This window comes from Nyctibius grandis, chromosome Z, assembly GCF_013368605.1.
Source record: "Nyctibius grandis isolate bNycGra1 chromosome Z, bNycGra1.pri, whole genome shotgun sequence".
NCBI classification, from domain to species: Eukaryota; Metazoa; Chordata; class Aves; order Nyctibiiformes; family Nyctibiidae; genus Nyctibius; species Nyctibius grandis.
Genome location: NC_090695.1, coordinates 68,931,876 through 68,955,366, shown reverse-complemented (window position 1 = coordinate 68,955,366; position 23,491 = coordinate 68,931,876). Strand labels below are relative to the sequence as shown.

At 43.0% G+C, this 23,491-nt stretch overlaps 1 protein-coding gene across 1 annotated transcript in view; it reads left to right on the top strand.

The window, feature by feature from the left end:
* Window positions 1–18,194: 18,194 nt before the first annotated feature.
* The window catches only part of DAPK1 (death associated protein kinase 1), an 87,566-nt gene continuing 82,269 nt past the window's right edge, over window positions 18,195–23,491 (top strand). Inside the window, exon 1 of the mRNA XM_068422074.1 lies at window positions 18,195–18,336. Within this exon, the coding sequence (XP_068278175.1) occupies window positions 18,275–18,336 (62 nt within the window). The 5' untranslated portion in view covers window positions 18,195–18,274. The remainder of the gene's footprint in view (window positions 18,337–23,491) is intronic.

The window sequence follows — 23,491 nt, the reverse complement described above, 5'->3', positions numbered from 1 at the left end:
CCTTTGGCTTTATTGATTCCAACGATAGGGCAACTTCTTAAGATAAAGTGAACAAGAGAGAGAGATGGAGAGAGGTAAATAAAAGCAAGAGGGAGAAAGAGATCAGTCAAGAGGGAAAGAATAGTCACCACCCCAGATCCCGCGGCATCCCGTGGTTCCTCCGTTGATTCTCAGCCCTCGGTGGTGGGTGCACACATGGTGCGACAAAATGGCTCCTTTTCATAGAGAATTTTTGCACAGTCATGCTGATGCGGAGCCATCAGTCGCAGTCACAAAGGTGTGGTTACCGTTTCGCACCACTCACAGTCATAAAGGCGTGGCATGCGCGGTTCCCGCACTGTAGGATTGGCCCGTCACCAGGCTGTCGCCTGGTATCCCCAATGGGTCTCTCGAAGGGGGTGGAGGGCTGTAGGGCGGGGACACCATACGTCATTCACCTTTAGTCGGTAGCTAATTCCTCACCTCAGGAAATGTCGTCCAGGTCAGGTAGTCCTTCATCCCAGAAGATGGCGTCCCAGCACATGGGATAGGACAGTTTCTGAGACAATGCCAAAGGGGGAGGCAAGGCGTATCGAGGAGCAGATCCCCACAGTCCATTACCAGCAAACCTTCTTCTACAGGCTAAAAGGCTCTCATGGTCTTCCAGGTCTGGAAACAGGCAACAACCATAGTCTCATCCTGGCAAGGAAAGACCTTTCCAACTCCATCCTTTCTGCTCCCTCACCCTGCCTAATGATTGAAAGCAGATACCTATCTTGGTGAGGCAAGGCTTGTCAGCTCTTTTCATAAGTGTTGAAACAAGATTAATTATTTTTGTTACTGCAGCCATTAGCTACGCTCTCCACTAGCAACCGCTCACAACAATCAAGAAAGGCAAATGTCTGAATTAGAAAGGTCCACTGGGGCCTTTTAAGACCTACGTAGGAGGCTCTACTGAGGAGCATGATGTCTAAAGGAGCCCAGAGCTGAACCCATGGCTTCTGTTATGGTGTTCTTTGATCCAGAATCTATATGGGAAGGTGCTCTCTCTTTTATGATCTGCAAACTGGGACCGTGTTGTGGAAACACCAGAAGTAATTTCTTATGTCAAGAACATTGTGTTAGCCGTTGATCTTTTGTCTTCTTACACTGGAGGTGCCACCTTCATTCTTACGTGAATGGTCACATGAAAACATGAGGCTCCATCTTCTGATTAATCTGCGAATGCTGAACTGGGATTGCTCTTTGTGTCCTTTACAACTACATTTGAGGCAAGAGATTCCCCCAAAACTCTTTTGCTGTCAAAACGTATATAACCATTATGGAAATCTGCCTTATTTGATGGATTTGTTTTTATTACCAGTTTCCTGGATACCATCTACTTTGTTCATGAGGCAACATTTTTTTCCATGGTCCCAGCTTGTTGAACATCACCATTATATGCACCTGTTTTTCTCATTTCCATTTATCTGTCAGTGATCCTGTGTTTCCCTTTAGATTCATAAACAGCCAGCTGCTACACATGCCCTCAATTTGCGGTCAAGGACACCAGCTTCATATGAGGCAAACAGGTTTTCAAGAGCTGTAAACAGATTATACCTTCAGAGTGACTGTTAAATGTCAGGGAAGAAAAAGTTCAGGTATATGGTACTGCCAAGCACTTCAAGGTCACTCTAATGAGCCCTGTTAACAGAGGAAATCAGAGATCAGGAATTCATCATTGTCTTCTAGAAATAATGGCTGGAACAGCAGAATTAAAATAGGAAAGGGCACAACATGCTTTGTATTAGAATTTTCATAGAAAATCTGGACAGACACCCTCAGTGTTCTTTCTAATTTCTAGTATCACTGAAAAGAGGAAGAGGATCGCACACCAAGGCTCTGAGTTCCCTAATCTCAGGTTTGATAGACCGAGGGCAGTTCGTAACTGATGGTGTAAGGCTGGAGCAAAGAAGCAGAGGGCTGTACCGGGCTGCAGCTCTGCCCCTGGTCTCTGTGATCAGGCAGCTCACTGAGCCTCAGCTGCCCAGACAGAGCTCAGGTGCCGGGAAGTGGCTGAGGCAGAAAGAGCCTCTAGCAACCAAAAAACAGGAGGGTATGGAAAACTGAGCAAAATGAAGAGATATTAGAGGGATCAGCCAAACGGGGTGAAAGAGAGATAAGAACAAATATACTGTAGAAATAAAAGAACCAAATTTAAAATGAAGGAGAGTTACACAGCATTAGGCTCCTCTAGATAGTGCACCTGTAATTCCAGAGTTACAAAATCCCAGTGGAGCCAGAAAGGGCACACGTTCCTCTCTAGAAGACTTCTTCCACCTCTACCAGTTCCTCATGATGCCTCTACCTTGTTGAGAAACAAGAAAGGTAGTTCAAACTGTATGGAACTGCAGCTTACCTGCCACAGCTGCCTACAATATTTAATAAATATAACTGATGCAGCAGATATAACAGACACCCCCATGCAGATAAAATTGCATGAGCAAAATGTTTCTTTTACCAGTTTCACATTGGGGTGAGGAGGAAAGAACTGCTAAAAAAACAGAGCTGTGACCACACCAGAGTGCTCAGCAGTGAAGTATGTTAGTATTTCCCTGGAAGCAAAACACTTGGTTCAAGCACAATCACCGCATTACTCACATCTTTGACCTCTCTGTTAACACCACAAATGAAAGTGTGAAGTGTGGAGGTGGCTTGCACGCTGTATAATGCCAGGACTAATGTTTAACTTCCGATAGGCCAACTGGCCTGAAATCCTGGAACTGAGGTTAATGCATGCATACGTGGGAGCCACCACCTATCTCTGCACAGAAGTGCATAGGGGAATCTTTCTTGTAGCACTGACAAGAATATTTACATTTCTTTTCAGGTTCTGAAGCTGTGATCTGAAATAATTTTTTTCACCTAAAATGATACTTTATGTCTGATCTTCATCTTTACAGTTCATTTCTGGAATCCTGTGATTTAGCTCTACTGTCTGCAGTATCAAATTTAGGTTATTGTCAAAAGGCTGCATTTTGAATCAAGATTACAAATGTTCAAGTTCCCAGCAACTGCAAAATACTCTTCATCCAGAGGAGGATGTACAGTATCTCTGAGGATTTTTGATATCTACAGCACTTTTTGCCTGGTAAGGTTATGAGCTTTTAAGTTAGCACTAGCTTTGTCTTTGCAGTAGTATTTATGTTGCCATACATCAGAATCAGTAACTTAAGTTTAAAAAGGCTCTACTCGCTTGCGAAAATTTCTAAGATATTTAATGTAATACTCAAGATAGTCATTCAACCCCTGTGTTTTATTTTACAAAAGTCAGTATGTTTTTATTGCCCTATACAGAACTTCAAGAGTTTAATGGATGTTCTTCCTTTTCAGGCCAATACCATCTAACTGCAGTGGCTTTAAGAACTGGTTATTTTCCATTTTGAACAAATGCATGAACTAATACCAATGACAGCAAAGAAAATTCAATAAGTAGAAATTTATGGCTCGCCAGTCTTGTTCTGCTTGGTCATAGTGATGATTCACTCTTTCTCTCCTTGTTTTCCTCTCCATGCAATACTTGGCACTGTGGTAGATTATCTTTTCATAGGGAAACTGTCAATGAAAGCATTTTGTCTTGCACAGAAGTTTCAGGGCCAAATGGAAACAACAGCTTGACCAGAAGTTATAAGCCCAAGGACTTGCACTGCAGTTATTCTTCTACATGGCATAGTCTTTCTGTGTTCCTACATAAGAGCAAATTCCAGCACCACCTTCTTTGTGTTTACCTGCCAAAGCAGAGGGTAAAAAAGCCTCACTACCTTGATCTCACCCCTTTGCTTGCTTCGCCAGCCTGGTTTGGAGCCAAGTCTCTGTTCCCTAATCCTACTGCAAATGGTAGGGAGGGAGGAAGTGGAGCCTGGTGAGAAGCGTGTAGACCTGAGGTTGCCTTCTCCAACCTGAGAAGACAGCAGTGAGCATAAGCAAAGTAAATCGCTTACTGTCAGGTACTGAAGGAATTTACTTTCTCCTGAGCCACCTCCTCCTCAGTGATGCATGCAGCACGACCTGGTGAACACAAAGAGGAAGGCCAGCCACACAGCATCACTCTGTGTGAGCACAATAACTCCTTTAATCCTTTCTTTTTCTTGGAAAATCACATTTGGGAATTTTTTAAGTGATATTTGGGATTGTTTTAAGTGATATTTACTTGTTTTCTGTGCTATTGCAAAACTAAGCCTTTTCATTATTAAAACTGCATAATTGTTGGAAAACTCAGTGGGTGCTAATGCCTGTACAGGCACCTAGCACAAAGCAGTTCCTGCTGCAGAAAACTCAGTACAAAAGGAGACGATCCTTCCCCTGTGACTCATGCTGGAGCTGGTGGCACCGCTTCTGCAGTCCTTCTGTTCACTGCGGTGAAGAGTGGAAGGGCAGGCCCCACGCTAGCAGTGTTTTTTATATAAACAAGTCACAGAGAAACAAAGATCATGATTCATGGAGGTTGCTATGATACCTGAATCGCATAGACTTGGTGTCATTCATGGGAGTGCAATCCCTGAATGTACAGCAGGATTTCCTTCTGCAGCCCACAGGCAGACACAATTCCAGCACTTACACCACAGTGTATATTAAAACCCACCAATCTAACATGTTAATTTGCTGACCCCTAAACAGTACCTAACACTGCAGTAGTGTAGCTACACCATATAGTGTGGATTATATTGCTGATTTGGAGTTAAGAATGAGGATCCCATTTCTCTTCTCCTTTGTACCAGAGTAAAGCTGCAACGAATCCCCCCTGTTACAGCGGTGGTGCTGGGTAAGCTCACCACCATGATGGAATTCAGGTTTTGGATTACCTTGTGGTCCTAGAGGAATGACAGCTATGTAAGGCAGACTAAATGATAACTTTTAGTAGTCCAAGAAGCGGTCGGTGCTTCCTAACCCTTAGGGCCTACTTCGAGTCCCAATAGCTCAAAAAAAACAGCGTTTATGGGAAATTCCTATGGAGTTTAATAGGGAACGACAAGCTTTCTATTGAATGCTTAGAACAACCCAGAAAGCGCTGCAACAGGGATGTAATTCTCCATTTGAACCTATTAGCTGCTAAATTTCCATGGAATCTTACTGATTTCTTCCCTGTTCAGTTCAATAAGGCTTTTCCATAGAAAAAACCTGCACCTTTACTGCAGCCTGCACAGATACAAGGCAGACGAAATCTGTATTGTTTAACAGGAGGTATAATTGCTACTTTTCTTTTCTGTTATATACAATGTGGGAAGTCTCTGCTGCATAAATTCCAAGCATTTGATATTCAACAAAAATCGGTTCATACTAAACACAACTTGTTTCAAAAAAGTACCATTGTAAGTTAGGCTTAACTAGCAGCAAACTGAAAGTACTCCATAGTATTCACAGAGGTCTTTCCAGTAACTCTCAGCCTTCAAAGAATGCAGACGGTGGATTTATGCCTGCCATAAAATTATTGCTTAGGGTAGAGTAAGCACAGGTGAATTCAGCTTCTGGTGATTAGTATTTAAAAAAAAAAAACCACAACTCTGAAAAACAGTGTGAAGTTACTGTCCAAACACGTAGAAAAGCCGTGTTCATTTTAAGCTCCATTAGCAACACAAAGGGATGGAAGAAGCTGACACCCTGCTGCTGCTGGTGGCAGTGCCGAGGCTCCAGCTCACTTTAGGGGCCAGGGCTCCTGCCAGAGGGCCTGCCAGCAGGAAAACTGGTAGCATTGTGAGAACAAGAAGAGCAAACAAATATTAAAAGGAGATGCCAGGCCAAAAAGGCGCATGAGATTGCCCCTGTTCTTTATGCAGCAAGAGCTCTGAGACGAATTTTCACTTCTTCGGTGTTATGAAAATACAATCAGTCACTCTCCATCCAGATACAAGTGTTGCAGTTTCTGTGAGCAGTAATTATGTAGTGGAAGCTTTGTCTGTTGGACAGAGTCCTTTGGTTGCAAATTCATAATTTATAGGCAAGACACTTGAGAAGAGAAGCAAAAATTGGTCTCAGAAAATTTCTCAGCACCACTGCTCCTTACAGAGAGTTCTGCCAGCCAAAGACTGCCACATCTCAATACACCCTAAGAAGACTTCCCTCTTTCCCCTATCTTCTCATCTCAGGACACCCAACATGTGCTAAGGTTTGCAGCCTAGTTTGACAGCAAAGATGAGGAAGCGGGTTCTGCAGAGCTGTCTGAACAAGGTCAATGCCAACCACAGGTTCCCATATGCAATAGAGTTCCCCAGCCAGCTTCCCAAAGTGGTCCAAAGGTGAGCAATGCCTGGCAGTCTCATTTCCTATACATGTATGCTAAATATAGTGAAAGTATAGGACACCAGTATTTCAGCACCTACCAGCCTGGTAGGTGCTTCTAAAGTGACCTGTAAACAGAACAGCATCCTTGTCTTGTCCTATCTGCACATAGGAGGGAAATGCCCTTAGGATCCCATCTCTGTGTTTACCCTTGTCTTCTGTCAAAATGACTCCCTGGTTCTCTTTTATTTCTTCTCTGTTTCCTGTTTTAATTTTGCTTTTGGTTTGTTTGTGTTTTGTGCAAACTAGTCATACAGAGAGAAATTGCTTTGTTTGACTCAATGCCTCTTGCTGTAGGCATGCTGCCTTTATTCAGTAAATTTGTAATTTGGCTATCGATGTTACTGATGTTCGCAGAGGTTTTTGTGCATGAAGCTCAGGGAGTCTCACAGCAGCAGAAATCTCTTCGGCAAGCTCTATGTCAGAATCAAGGTGCGAAAAAATTCATTTTAATATCATATGAAAAGCCTGCAGATATTGTAAAATACATGATCAATATAATGAAAAAATGTAATTATGCCTGCTGTAGAGCTAAAATAGCATAAATATGAGCGTGTAATTGAAATGAATTTCTGAGCAGAATTTCTGAGCAGAGAATCAGCAAATGTGATTACCATAGTGCAAGCATTAGGAAAACGGGGTGGGATGAAGCCTAAAAGAATGAAATGAAGATGTCTCGAGGGAAAACAGAGGGGCAGATCTTGGGTATGGGGTAATCCTTGGCTCATCTAGCTAGCCACTCATAATTCTCATTTAAACCCTGAAGAGGGAAAGAAACTCAGAGCTGGTCACTATTCCTTGTACCAGCAGCTTGTCTCCAGCAGACTCAAACTGATGATCCCAGATGTCTGGCAGGCAATGCTGGCACCAAGCCACACAGTATTCATCTGGTTCCTGGATTTCTTTTTTGGCCTTCTGACAAAAGGCCTTACTTCTTCCTGTAGAGGGGTGGTTAGCACTGCACCTTCATTTAATGTTACTGCATAGCTTAAACCTTTCTCACACAGAAAATGTGGAAGATTGCCTCCCCAAGCACCTATTCACCAGCCCAAGCCACTGCAGTTCCTGAAGTGAAACGCTGCTGGCAGTGTCTTGTAATGGCCATCAAAACCTACTTCGGTGGCTTTAAGTAAAAGTAATTGTTTTCATTAATTCTTTATCTATATGAAACAGAAAACGGTGCAGGCTGAATCATGACCTCAGTTACATCTCATTAAATCTGGAGGAACAATTTAATAGTTGAAAATGGAATGTAAACTGTAAGTGGTCTGTAGACTAAACATCAAGAACACCACAAGGATTTTTGCTGTGACTTCATACCAAGTCAATAAAGCTAACACAACAATAATTTATTTCATTTAGAGGAAATGTCTGTGGGCCACAAACACTTATTTTTCATGCTTACAAACTTCTCAGTAATAATACAAATGAATAAAATACAAGCAAAGAAGGAAAAGGTTTCTTAAAAATCTTATTTCTGCTTTTGTGATTCTTTTGTATTGAACCCTATTTTTCAAAAAAATTATGTTCTTTGTTGCCATAGCAATAGATTCCCAGGGTGAAATTATATCATACTGCCTTTCTTCTAGGTTTCTGCAATGTGCAATCACCACCCACTCTCCTTCATTACCGTCAATAACCAGCAAACCCTCCCCACCCCCAGCCTCTATTCATCTGCATGTTCGGGTGGAGGACATAATAGTTATTGTTTTGACAGGTGTAGAGAAGCCAAGTGAATTCTTCGCGTGCTGAGGGAGCACCGGGCATGCTGTCTGAAATGTCTGCAGTCTGGTCCCCTCCCATGATGCCTGTGTGCGCCCGTCCAGCCGCAGTCCCGTACCTCTTCTGCACACAGGCTAACTGCCCATGTCAGCTCTGCAACACTGCACTGTGATCTGCTAGGAAGGGTGGCAGCAAGCACCTACACTAGCCTGGCATTGCCAAAGCAACGTCAAGTTTGCAGTAGAATCCTGATTTCCTAAGGTAAAATGCTATTGCATTAACTCAGTGTGCCACCTCACCCTCGCACCACAACTTCAAAACGAACACCACCGTAGCAGATCGACAGGCCAAGCAGAGCTTGCAGAACATGCCCCACGGTCTGAAGATCAGAATACAACGCAATGTAATTTAACAGGCTTGTACCAGGAGAAAGAAAAAATTCCTGGTCTCCATGTAATTATTCTGAAACAATGTACAGCTACCACTCTGTCTCTGAGTATCTAGCCCTGCATTTAGCTGCATGGGTATTTCTCCAAGGTTAGATTCAGACATGCTTTTTTAACACCAAATGCCCCAAATCAAAGCAAGTGATGAAGTTAAACAGTTAATTCATGGTAAACGCTGACCTTGCTTAAGTTATCCGGGTCCCACTGCTTTAGAGGACCGAGTGAATTTATTAATTGATTTACACTAGCTGAAGAACTAGCCCTGGATAACCTTCTGACATTTAATATTACTGAACCTTTTTCACTTTATTTGAAATAGAGTCTAGTGTTCTCTAGTGTTTCTTCATGTTCTCACTGCTAAGAGAAAGCAATCCAATTGTGGATTTACCAAGAGCGCTGAAGGGACATGAGCTTCCTCCTCCTCCAGTCCCAGTCCATTAGCACTGCTTTTGCTCCAGACACAGAGGTCCTGGTCATACAGCTGAGCTGCCAACCCACCCACCTACCTCACTCAGATTCAGGGCTGCCTCTCCCTTCAGCAACATTCACCAGGTTTTCAATTGTAATTTCTGGGTTTTAATCTGAATTTCTTGGTATGTCTTTGTTGTTCTTTCACACATCCTGACAAGATTTTTCTCTCACTGGCCAGCTTGTAAAATATTTTTCTTTTCTAAATATTAGTATTCTTTTGCAGAATAAAATTTGTTTTTCTAATTAAAAAAAAGTTTCTACTTGGCTAAATAGAATGTATTGTAAAAAAAAAATGTGCTTTGAACAGTATTATGCATTAGGTCTTTGCAACAGCATGATAGCTGAAAGTCAAAAGAAAAAAAAAGAGCTACATGACAGAACTCTTTCTCATTGCCTGTCAGTTAAATTAGCTACTAAATATGGTTTCAGGTACAAGACATGTCATTGTTAATGCATGCCTTTGCGAATTCAGGAACAAGATTTTTTGAATGCTTACTGCCCATTTAGTAATTCTTTATGGATACAATAGTATCTATTTAAGCAATATGCATGTAAATAATGTCTCTTTTTTGTAATGTGGTTATGAATGAATCATGATGCTACTTTTATGCTGAGAATACTAAAATAACATTCTGTATTTCAATGGTGGACAAACTCACACTACTCCCGATGTCTTGAAGTCAGGAGAAGACTGGATTTGAAAAGCAATCCCTTTATTTAAGCACGTTAGAAAGAATTTCACCCTTTGTTCTGCAGGGTGCTGCATGCTCAGATGCTGACCCAGCAGAGCGATTACAAACTCTCCAGCCTGTATCTATGTGAGCAGCAGTTTACTCCACCAGATTCAGAGTTCGCAATGCTATGTCTAGCATCTAGACCTCCAGATTGGTTTGCCGAATCTCGGCTACAGATTCCTGCAAGAATTTTTCATCCTAATGGGCAACTGCGGGAATCACTAAGAAAAAGTACATTGTTCTGGGCAATGACAGCAGTAATACCACTTGTCACACCTGTTCTATTTGTGGCTGCTGAGCCTCTAGGGTATTTGGAGAAGAAAGGTCCTTGATTCAGGATCTAAAAACCTACTGGGACAGTTGAGTATGTAGGTATACAGCAGCCTGCTTTTCCTTTGAAAATTGCACAGCAAGAAAACAATCACCAAAACACAGAAAAAAATTATCTATCTATCCTAGTAGCTGAACTCATTAAGTAACTTGTTCAGCTTTATTTGTAATACAATAATAAATCAAATAAAGGGATACAATAATAAATCAATTAAAGGGATACAATACTTAATTACTTAAAGGTATGCTGGGAGGTATTAATTGAGCTGGGGAAAATGGATTCTACCCCCCTTTTAACACACTCTGCATCATACGACATGGGAGGTGCTTGCTGCTCACCCTCCACACCACAGCTGCATCCTGCCTCGCTTTGGAAATTATTATTTTGGCCCAGACCCCTTCCTCCACCATGGTTACTCACAGCTTACTCCCAACAAAGAGGTGCTATCAGGGAAACTGTCATGACTCCTTGATCCTCAGCAGGCTATCGTAGCCGTCCATAGCAAAGTGGAACATTCTTAGGTTGCATTACCTTGAGCTAACAGTGCAACCAGGGGAAATAAAGGGGATGGGGAGGGCCAGGGAACCAAAATTCAGCAGGCAATGGCTCAGCATCACAATCATTACACTTTATGCCAGGTGAAGTTAGAGATCAACCTCAGAAACTGGCATTTCATTGGGACAGATTTTTGCTATACCACGGGGAACTTCAACTGACCGGATTACAGTACTTGAACAATATGCAGTATCTCTTAATCAGCCAGCCAAGACTAAGTGTCACTTACACAACAGAAGCCTCTTGTACTTTTTTCAATAACCTTTTGCTTGGTGAATCCACCAGTTTACAAAAGCTTAGTTATGCTCCTACCTAGCTATCTGATGGCATGCACACAAAAGCACTCCGCAGGAAGAGAGTGTGTCATGGGCAGTACCTGGGCAAAGGAATCAGATGCAAAGGAAACTGAGCGCAAACTTCACATTTCTCTCTGCAGAAACTACAGCACAAATGTTTCATTGCTTGCTGTACGTGCAGGCAAGATAGGCAGATAGAATGTATGGGAATGAAACATGCCAAACATGATTACTCTTATCTCCCAAACACCTAGAGGACAACTCCATGCAGACATACTTGTAGATTCATGCTTAGGGATGTTTTGCTTTCAGAAATGCCCAAATACACTGAGCAAACGCTGCAAAACAGTCAAACAGACATTTTTAATATGCTAATGATTTCACACATAGGCATTTCACCAACAGCTGGAGAGTGCTACTGTCTTAACACTCCCCCTGTAGCTAGTCAGGGTGCCAGGCAGCTGATAAGTTCATCCCATCCTATGATTTTGAAACTGCTGCCCTTGTTTCCCCAGTATTTTGAGGAACCTGTATCATGTACTAATCCAACGAAAGAAATCCCCCACACTTTTACCTTTAAATATCACCCGCTGTATCTGTTCTGATTTAGCACTAGTCAAGTCTTGCGTTATGAGCTATTGTCCTAGAAAAATCATGATAGGCACAGGCAAGCACCAGGGTGAAGATAAGAGTTTTGGATCAGCACAGTGCGCAGATTTTGAGATTCCCTTGGTAAATGTTCTTTCAGAACAGAAGAGGCAACAATGCTAGCTGTAGTAATGAGGTATTTAATGTGGACTCCACAGCAGTAATATCTGTCATGCCAGACCTACTGGGACAGGAAAAATCTGGGGCAGCAGTTAGAAGCATTAATGACTTTACAGCCAGATTTTCACAGTGCATCCTCAAAGGGAACACCACCACATAGGTGTCTTGGCTCACGGGAGCTGACAGAGGCAGTCTTGGGGACTAACTGGAATAAGGAGATAAGCATTAAGATAGCATCTTTTTTCAGTCATCATCACTCACTTCAAGTGCAATATTGTGCAAGGCAGACTGATCCTACAGACATCCTGCATGTACAGTTTAGTCACATTTAGCTAAAAAGACAAAAAGAAGAATTACTTCCAGCAATTAAATACGCATCCATGGTTTTGGGGTTAAATCCTGTATCCAGCCTGCACTTCCAATGCCTTATCTGTAAAATGATTACATTAAATACTACTCAGCATTTATTTCTAAGGATAAGGCTATGACCGCTGTATTACTGTACTATGCCAAAGGAATTTGAACCCACAAGTGGTTTTGCCAGGCAGCGAGCCAAGGCCAAGTGTCAGCAAGCACGTTTCCCTTCTAACAGCTGACATCGGCAGGAAAGTGGTGTGAGAGGTTTGGCTGACTAAGGCACCAAAAGATAGCGCCACAGGCACTGTCCCACCAACCTCCTCTGCCCTCTGCATGGCTTTCTCTAAAGCTGGTTCTCATCCCTGGCAAGGGCAGTGAGTGCCTGTTCAGCATCTACAAGCATAATTACTTAACAACCCTTGCCGCTACAAAGGTGCAGCAAAAGATAATTAAAGCAACTGATGTTTGCTAAGCATTTTGGGAGCATTGAATGGAAGTCGTTATATAAATTTAATTACCCCTATCAACTTTTTTTTACTTTTATATATATACTTTGATTTTTTTGTTTGTCTCATGACTCAGATTGTAGAGCCTCCCTTAGAAAAAGAAAACAGAAGTAGACATAAATCAGGACAGCAAGTGCTGCCTTATCCTGTCATACGTTACCTCTGGAAGCTTACTGATCTGAGTAAGTATGTTTTAATGGTATCATATATTACTGATAGGTCTGCTGAACTTTTACATTTCAAGGTTGAGCGGCAGGAATTCTAGTGCATATTGTGCAAGAAGCTGATGCAAAGACCATCATTTTATGATAGTAAATGTTATAAATTATTATTATTAAACATGCATATCACAATACTGAGATGTCAGTCAAGTTCAAAGTTTATAGCACAACATACTGTACAAATAAGGTCTTCGATTTCCCTGTAAAATTCTTGAAGTAGTTTGAGAATTACCAAGGACTTCCAGCAAGTGCTTTCTTGATTTCTTCTTTCAAATGTAGGCTTGGAGTATTCTTTGGCCTGACTGAAGAAAATTTACCAAACGTTCTATTCCATATTTGATTGGTTTTGTTATTGTAGGAAATCAAACTCCTTGAGCCCAAAATTAAAAAGCCAAAAACCAAAGGACTTCCTCATGCCACTTTAGAATATATATTTTGTCTCACAGAATATGTAATCCTATATGCAACATAAAAATATATTATACTGTTAAAGGTAATATTTTAACTAAATGTAACAGATTACACATTTACCTTACTGAAATTATACGTTAACAAAATCTTTGTCAAAATGTTTTGACTTGGAGTAAACCTTCTTTTCGGAACGAAGCAGTTCTGCCAAAAATTTAATCATTTGCAGTTTATTTTCTATTAAATAAATATACAATAACACAAAGACCAAATCTACATGGGAGAATAGTTATAGGAAATCTAAGTCACAGAGATGTAATTTCTATTTAGTTCTGATTGTGGTTAGTGGTTATTCTTAGGTCATTTTGCAGAGGCTTTCATAATCTTAATTCAGGTTCAGGGAAAGATCCATCCACTGCAGATGTAAGTCTTTTTCCATTGACAGCTTTTTTCCAGTGGAGAAGAGCTGCCCTGCAAGAGCATCATCACAGAAGGAATGGCATAGAGCTTTGTAACCCAAACTCCAGAAGTGCTTTGCGCATGACTCTGGGTTTGGGCTTTGATTCGGGGAGATGCTGAAACATATGCATTTAAGCCTGCAAGTAGTTCAGATAATCTGCTATTTGCTGGTCCAAGTCAGGCATTCAATTAATTGCCTTGACAAATAGAGGTTTCATTGGGGGATGTACATGATATGGGCCCCTGATGAGTCAACACATGAATAAACACAAGAATTAGCAGATCCTAGATTAGCTGTTACTCTCCTGGGAGATGAAACACGTGGGGTTTTTTATGAGGAACTGACATAAATACCTAGAGAATATAAAAGGCACTAATCTTCCTGTGGTGCTTTCAACAGAGTGGTGCTGGTAATCTTCTATGAACTTGACTTCTATATGGCTTCCAAAACACAGCAATTAAATGAGTTTTAGCAATTTTTAAGAAAATAGTGTTTTGTTTATTGATTGAAATGCTAAGGAATGATTTTTCCAGCCTGCAAAATTTACACTGCACCACTTAGTTGAGTCTAGTTCCAGTGCTAAAAGTATTGCCTTGTGAAACTACAGATCCTCCCTTCTTTTTCAGCAGCTTCAGGCCTTTGTGAAAGGAATCAATGGATTCAGTCTACTTTCCAAGGGATGTGAGCCCTCATCACAAAAGTCACTGGCACATCTGGAGCTCCTTTTGTAGGAAAAATGCTTTGGGTTTACCAAAACTGTATGGCTCTGTGACACTAATGGTCACCGTCCGATTCTGATGTCATCCCTGGTGTCTCTGATGGATATGGAAGAGCAACTTTCAGGGGCAGTAACTAGTTTGCCTTGTGAGAAATTAAAATAGGTATAAAAAACCCTATGAATCAGCACAGAGAACATCATACACAACCCAGGAAATGGCTTTTATAGCCATGTCAAAAATACACACTGATCTCTTAAAAAAGAAAACTATACACAGAAGAAATAACAGCCAGCCTAAGTAATTTACGTTCTTTGCCATGATTATTATCTTACATTATTAGGAGAGATATCTTACCTGCATGACAGAAACAAATCAGATGGTGATCTTGAAAAGATTTATTCTGAAACAATACACTTAATATGCCTCCTTGTCTGTTAACTTTATGTAGAAATGGCTGTGTAGATTCAGTAGCAACGTGGCTGAAGAGTGCTATAAATCACTTGGCTTGCAGAAATAATTCAGCTTTCCTTTCACTTAACACTGCTCGGGGATACAGATGCTTTCTGCAAATTTGAATTCTTTGTAATATTTATTGAGAAACAGAACGCTTGTTTTTCTACATAGCCAAATATACATGAACCATTTGAGCTGGCAGGCACAAATCACTCCTTTGAAAACACATTTGTTATTATTAATCTTGCTCCTGATCCTCTTTCGCACTGAAATAATCTTACTGACATCAGTATCACTCCTGATTTACAACAGTATAAGTAAGGGGTTAATCTCACTTTATTTTCTGTTATGTTACAATAAACAAAAAATACACATTGGCCTGAAATCACAGAACCATGAAATCATGGAGATTTTGCTACTGAGTTTATTAGGGTTGGATTTCATCCAATGTGCTATTAAACCTGTAAGTGCAAACCACAATCACAATTGATGCATTACATTTGACAGCAATTTAAAATTATTTTTCCCATTTACTACGACTGCAATCCAATACCATTCTCATGGAAGTCGATGAGCATTTTGAAAGCATAGCAATGGGGCTGGGTTTTCACCCAGATTAAGTGTTCCCAGACTGCGAGGCAAGTGCCACCAGGAACAGGCAAGCCCTTTCAAAGTGGACTGCATCGAACACAACCAGTTGAGTATTTCTCTGAAGAAACAGGAATGGTGCTTCAACTGGCAAACATCTTCTTTTGCACCTGGGTATACCACAGCACGGACGTGCCACCATGTCTGTCTCCACTCCAGTGAAGCATGACTCCTCCTCATGCACACAACATGGTGACATGTCCTGTTGCTGCTGCCACAAGAATATTCAAACACAACTCTCAGGTCCACTGAGGGGCCTGAACAACAAAATTCAGGCGTCCCAGACCTAGATGGACAGGTGATAGGAGCAAGATTTCCCCTTTGAGGTACAGTTATTAAACGAGAGGGAAAAGAGAAGCATTTTGAGTGATTTTTTGTTGATCCTATGCATCTCGGTAATTATCTCAGTTATGGTGTATTGATTCCAACGTGTGCCCTGCTCTTACTTTAATCAATAGTGAAATTTCAATTGCTTCAGCTAAAGCAGGGCTGGATCATATTGAATAATACTGAATTGCGTGTTTGAGTACTGCTTGCAATGCAAAATACATACAAGCTACTAGGAATGTTAGTCTTGTATGAGCACAGGACCATCAAGAAAAATCCTGAAACAAAGAAGTGAAAAACATCTGAAGATGAAGCAAGGTTAGAGTGCTTCATATTTCATGGGCTGGCTCCAGTGATTGTCCTCATTTCCAGAAAAGAAAGAATCTCTGAAACAAAAATGAGCTTTTGAACCTGTACCTAGCGTTCATTATAAACCCTGAGCTGGGTTGAAAATCCAACAACGTAAAGTGTGTGTTGTGACTTTGAAAACCTGATGGAGATAAATACAGGGAAGATGATGGGCTGCAGACAAGGCACAGCATGATATTTCTGCATGTCTGGCTATAAATCACGCAGTGAGGGGGGCATAGTTCTGAATGTAACTCAGTCTAAGGAGACGCCACCATGCTGCCCTCTTTGAAGATGGCTTTATGTAACTTCACATCCTGCGATCCATTCATATGCCCTCCCCTCATTTTACAGATGACATCTGCAGATGGCACATAATTTTTGACAATTGCCCAAGGTCATGCCGTGACTCACTCAGTAGACAGGGCTTCTGTACTTGTTGCCCTCTACCTGAAGAATGCCAGGCTCTCCCAAGCGCTAAATCAAGTAAGCGTAAAATCGTATGACTGCATTGAACTTTTTTTCACCTTTGATGAGCAATTCTCCTTCTGAGAGATCTCAAGAATTCAGATGGAAGTTAAAAGCTGTTCAGTTAGCCGACATCATGTATTCACTCAAGGCTGAACAGAACTAGGAAAAAACTCCCTTCCAAAATGCAAGCAGTAGTCGAAGTTCCAACTTGGTTTAGGACCAATACACTACAGGAAAGATCACGTGCTGGGAAAGCTGAACCTGAGAAGCAGCAGCAGCACATGCAAAAATACGAAACGTTAACAAATGCCAAATATAAGGTGCAACACTCTGCAGAGATAATTTAACATATTTTTTATTCTAAAAATCCTCATTATTGTTGCCTGGTGATAAAAGAATACCTGCAAACTGTACTTAATCGCTTACTTTTTTGTAAAGTGCCCAAGAGCACGGACGGCGCCGGGGTCTCCGCGCCACGGGCTCTGCGGTGGTCACGCGTCCGGCGGGGCCAGGGCCGCTCGGTGTGCCCGGGGCGAGCAGCGGCAAGGCGGGGGCAGGCCTCCGCGCTCCCGGCTGCTGAGCGGGGCCCAGGGCAGGTCCCGCCGCGGCGGACGCGGGGCCTGGGGCGGGTGCCGGTGCGGGGCAGCGGGCGGCGATATCCGCAGCACATGGCGCTCCCGCAGGCCGGCGGGACGGTGCCCTCCGCGGCGCCGCCCCGCTCTGTCCTGCGGACACGTCTTTCGTAACATAGCGGGGAGCCTGCGGTGGGCGGGAGGAGGGCAGAGGCCGCCAGGCCCTCGTCTGCCCTCAGCTCCGCTTCACCCTTCCCGGGGCGGGGGGGAAGGCGCGGGCTGCGAGCGGGCGCGGCCGGCGGGAGCGCACACAATGGCCGCGCCGGCAGCCGCCCGCAGGACCGCGGCCCGGCCGGGGGAAGCGGGGGGGGGTCGCCGCCACGTCGCCGCGGGCTACCTCCGCCGCTGCCGGCGGGGCGGGGCGGACCGCACCTGGCGGCGGCGCCCGGCGGTGCCTGGACAGGAGCGGGCAGGCCGCGGCGAAGGGCGGGGGGGCGGCGGCGGGCGGCTTTCCATTGGCCGGGCGGCGGAGACCCGCGCGGCGGCGTCGCGCGGTGCCTGCGCGCCGGCCGGGAGCGGCCGCGGCGCTGTCGCCGCCTCACAGATCGCGGAGCGGCCGGGGCGCCGCGGCGACAGCAGCGGGTGAGGGGCGAGCGGGTCGGCGAGGGCGCGGGCGGGGGGAGCGGCGCCGCGGCGGGGCAGGGGACCCCCCGCCTCGCCCGGGGTCAGGTGTGGGGATGCCCGCGGGCTCCCGCCGCAGCCCCGGCGGCACGTCCCGGGTGGCCGGGCAACGGAGCCACGGAGCAATGCGGCGGGCGGGCGGCTGGGCGCCGGCGGCCGCCACGGCGGCTGGGTGGCGGTGTGGCTGCCGCTGCTGGGGAAGGGGCGGGGGCGGGGGGCGCCGCTTTCTTCTCGCGCCGCCCGGCCGGGGGCAGGGGAGACGCCCTCCGGCCCGCGGGTGCCGCTTCGCTTGGGAGTGGGGAGGGCCGGGGGACGGCCCCGGCGCCGGGAGTGAGGCCGCCCGGGCGTGGCGGCGGGCGTTCACCTCCGCGCTCCTCCGCAGGGCGCACAGCCGAGCGCGAGGCGGCCCCGGCGGCTCCGGGCCGCGGGTGATGAGGACGCCGAGCAGGGGCTGAAGCCGGCGACGGCAGTGGCGAGGCGGCGACCATGACGGTGTTCAGGCAGGAGAACCTGGAGGAGCACTACGAGACGGGCGAGGACCTCGGCAGGTGGGTGCGGGCCGGCGGCGCGCTTGGGCGGGGGGAGGGCAGGCGCATCCGCCGCCGCTCGCGGTGCCCCCGCCTTGCCTGTCTAGCCCCGCTGAGGTGCCCGGAGACGGGAAAGGGAGATGGATTTTAAGCTGCGGCGTGTTTGCTTTTTTAATACGGGTCTGATGGGATTTTGGACTTGAGCAGATCCTAAAGGGTGCCTTCCGAGCGTGGTGCCCATCTGGGTGTCGTGCGGCGCGTACCTGGTGCCTTCGGGCCGGAGGGGCAGCTGTGGCGTGGTAACGCTGCTGCTAGCCAGGCGGGTAGCTGTAACGTGGTGGGGTTGCAGGGCAGGAGTTTGCATCCTGCAAACGGAGTGAAGGACTCGGTGTGTACTGTGTGTCAGTTTTGCTTTAGTAACACCGTTAAAGAAGTGAGAGAAACTCTCTATTTTATCAGTAGCACTGCGGTGAAGATCAGTTTCTGGGCATCGCTGTTGGAGCTGGAAGTCAGGTCAGAGGATGTGGAGCAGAGCGCTGCAGATGAGGCGCTGCCTGCTTGAACCTTGGTTCTTGAATGCTGTGTAGTGATCTCCTGCCACACTATTTGTGTGAAGAGCTCAAGCTGGTAGTCATGCCTTGTTTTTTCAGTGCTTTGTGTGTTTTAAAACTCTTAACTGAATTGTGTTACATGCAAGTCCTTTAATCTTCCTTCCTACTTTAAGGGGGAATCTGGTGGCATTTTAGCACACCAGTATGGCAGAATCCTTTTCTAGTGTTCATCTCGGCGATTTCAAAGCTTAGGATTGGTGTTTAATTACCACAGGGCCGTGTATGTGGGGCAGGTGATCCCATGTCTACTTGTGTGTACCTTTCCAGTGAAGGGTCCAGTAATAGAAAATGTTGTGAACAAGGTACTGGTGTAGACAGGAATGTAGAAATACAATACTGTTTCTTAAAAAAAAACAAACAACCAAACAAAAAGCCCCCACATTATTAGAAAGTTCATGATACTGTATTTAAAGTAAACTTCACCCCATTTATGTACAAGATTGTTGCCATGACTTGTACAGGATGAATGTGTACTTTTATTTTCACATAGTGTTCTGGGTTGAATTTTTTGTGCGTCTAGAATGACAGGCTGTGTTGGACAGCAAAGTCATATTTACTTGCTGGATGTCTCATTAGAAAGACATGTTGAAAGACATGTTATCATGCTAAACCGTAAGTTTAGGTTGTGTGGTTTAAACATTTTATTTGAACACATTAAACTGTTTTATTTGCTTTTCATTCTTTTTGGCAAGAACACATAAAGTGTTCTGAAATTCAGGTTTAGGTTTCTGGACTCTTAAAAAAACTGTGATTGTGCTTACAGACACTGATACATAATTTACTTTATAGAGGAAAATAAAAGCACAGATCTAGAAATTATCTCTGATATTTTCTTAAGGTTCTTCAGGGAGAAGATGATGTCAGTATGCTAGTCCAGGAAGTGTTAAGTTTTACGTAATCTCTCGTATTTCTTTTTGAAGAGAGAGAGTCAACGAAATGTTTGGACCCCAGTACATATTTATGAAATAGAACAATTGCCCTCAGGCCGGTTACATGAGAAATGTTTAAATATAGGGGGATTTTTCCAAACAAATATGCTTTGGAAGTCACATGTTAGCTCCAGAACATAACAGTGAAGACCAAGCATTTAATTTACGGTAAAGGAAAGTGCAAACACTGAATAATGTTATATAGTTTAAAAAAAAAAAAAGTATTTCACATCGGCAGAATATTAGGTAATCAGTAAAAACCTGGTATATTAATGTGATCAGTTACAGACAAGGTATTACAGTACTGAGGTTGATCTTATTCGTCTTAGCGCTACATAAGCTTAGCAGGCAGTCTAAACTTATAATATTTTAAGAATTTAGAAGAATATTAAAGTCTGCTCTTGTTTTTCCTTGAAAAAAGTAAAGAGAACTAAGAACATCATCGATTTTATCTACTTTTGTGAGAAAATACTAGTGGACAGTAAAACACTATGAAATGTTTGACAGGGCTTTTGCTTTAAAAATGGAATGCAGTTATTTAAAAGGGCCAAAGCTTTCACTTCAGCATCACTTTGAGAAACAGGGATTATTCCACAGCGAAGCATTGCCATAAAACCATGAGTAAGCAACTCTTAGGATAGTTGTTGTATGGTTTAGTTCAGTGGTGTTTTTAACTTCTTTTTAAACTTAAATTTCTAGAGTTTCTTGAAATACTTTGCTGTAAATCGCATGGCTTTCCATTCCTCCTTTACGCCTTAGGTAGGTTTCTCACGATTACGTTTGCATATAAATCTAGTTGCAAATGTCAACCCTGAGGCTCAAAACTCGGAAAGCAGTGAATATTAAAAACACCTTTGACTTAAAAATTTTTTATATTCATTTGGGAACCCAAATCGTGATTTAATGCTTAAGCTAAGCAATGATGAACGATTCCGATTTGCAAAATCAACCTGTTTTTCCCCTTCTTAGGGAAGAATTATTTCCTCTTAGCTGCACTCATGCAGCAAACAAGGTGAATAAATGAACAGACGAGTTTTTATTGGCAGAGGTGTGTTTGAATGAGTTGATCCTGAAGTTCCTAATGCCTTTTGAGAAAGCTCAGTGAAGATGCAAATACTCAGAAATTTTAATAATCTTCACTATTTTCTCTCTATTTAGCAGTCTTTATTACCTTATAATACTTCTGACAGTAATGAGAACAAAAAGCCATTTGAAGAAGAAATTCATCTAAGAAAGATGTCTTGAAGAAAGTAAATGGGTTGTATAAATGAAATTTTTGATTGAAACTAATAAAGGAGGTTTAAATATTGCTTAACATAAAACCTATAGTTGTTGGAAACATGAAGGGATAATGGTGTGACTGCGCTGAAAAAAAAATGCTCTTTCTAGTTTTCTGGTATTTCGCAGTGCCTTTCCAGAAAAAGTAATAAACAGTTCTTGTCCTTTTACCAAAATGTTTGAGTTTTTGTTCCATCCTTTGGTTTGTTTTGATTTATGCCTGGAGAGAATAAGAAAAAAGGAACTTGTGATTGTGAATACTGGCAGGATCACCCTTATTTGTCTTGCCTGTACATGATTTCTTCCAACGCGTTCAGGGCTGTACAAGTTGGTTTATCTTAAGCTTTTTTACCAGAACAGTCTTGTGAGACTTGTGGATCAAATGTTGTCGTTAGCTCAGAACGTATGAGAAGGCTGTGCTCTTGATCGTTGTGTATGCTGCATTGCATACACTTTTTTTCCATCTTACAAAATTGAAGTGATATGTATTACTTGCATTGTTCAGGTGCAGGCTACCTACAGATGTGTTAAGTAATCGTCTACCCATGACATTTCATGGGGTAGCAGAGATTATGATGAAAGAGATCAAATTTACTAATTTTATTCATTTTGTTCATTTTGATTCTGCCTACAGTTGTAGGTGGTGTGACTGCAATTTAAATACCTTGCTGCAGACCTTGAACCAGATCAAACTAATCAAAATATTTTTTTACCCTCCTGTGACTGGCCTTACTTGGGAGTTGCTACAGTACTATGAGAAAGGAGGCATTGCTTAAATAATTACAGGGAGAAGTACCCAAACAGAGCTATGATATAGATACATACTGTGTCATATTTATGTGAATTGCAGGGATTTGATGGTGGTCTTACAAACAGCTCCCTCCTTCTTCACCCCCTATCCCCCATTTGTGTCTTTTTCTCTTTAAACCTTCATGTGCTTCCTAAAAAGAGATGCAGATTGTTGAAATAAAGTTTTGGAACTGAAGAATGGTATTTGCGTTGCATTGTGGTTTGCAATTTTTAGATTCTTTTTGATTCAAAAAGAAGAGATATCTAACCATTTTAAATGTCAAACTTGCTTGGACCTGTTGGACTCCCTAGGGAAATACTTGCAACTTGTTGAATAAAAGCTATGATGAATCTCAGCAGTTTTAGAAACCAGTCTGTTTCTGCTTGGTAGCTCACTAAGCAGAGACGCTAACAGTAAAAAGCAGTAGGCTAACCCTGCTATCTAAGGTATCTAATTGCTTTATCAGTTGTGAGAGAAAAATGTGTAGGATAACATGCTGAAGGTGCTGGTAAGAGAGAACAGGGGGTTGTGCAGATATGTGTTTACAATCTGAAAAACATTCTTTTACCTTTGAGTATTGAGTGAAGAGGTTTGGGTTTTTTTCTGAATGCCGGAAACCGATTTCTGTAGTAAGCAGGGAGTATGTGGGCAGTACATACATGCATGCGTATATATATGTATGTATGTATTTTTAGCTTTTCGTATATTAGTTTTTAGAAATGCTGCTTTTTAGAACTGCAGAGGCTGCCTGTCATCTATTAGAACACCATAACTGTAACTACATTGCACTCCTGTGTCGGGAGGAAAGCAGAAACACTGAACAAAATATACTTGGATGGCAACTAGAATTTGACCTTTGTGGCACTTTTCAGACTTGACAACCTAAACTAGTCTTGTTTAACTAGCCAATGTACTAAAATGGTGTGAGTATTGTCAGGCTCCGTTGTGAGATGTATAGGATGTGAAATTCCTTGGAGGTGATACTTCCTTTCAAAATGATCGCATTTAAAGCACATGCCAATGGTCTTTAATAATGTTATACTGTAACATTTTTTCCTATTAATTATCAGATAGAAGATCATATGGTGGGGGGAAGTAGCAATGTGAAAGATGGTCTGGTAAGGCTGAAAGTATTGCGTGTAAGATATACAATTTTTAACTGTGATACACTGAAATTTCCAGTTTCTATTTTCTTGCTGTAACTTCATTTCTATTGCTCCATTAAAAGGCATGTGTTAACCTTCCTTTTCATACGGAGGTAAAATAGTTGAGTACAGATGCAGAATAGATGCAGAAGGTGCAAACCTCTGTGGTACCGTTTCCGGTGTTATTTGAACAAGCACAACGACAAATACTGAAAGTGTGGTATTCACTGCTTCTATAACTGCATGTATGCAAATTCCAGTAGAACATGATAATTAATTACACTAAATTGAGTGGACTGTATGAGTTTTTTGGGGACAAGGACCTGGGAAGGAACTATGAAAACACTGGCCACAAAGCTGCTGTTTGAGCAGGAAACCCGGTTGGTTAGTGTGTTTGTGTGCCTTTTTTTTTTTTTTTGAGAC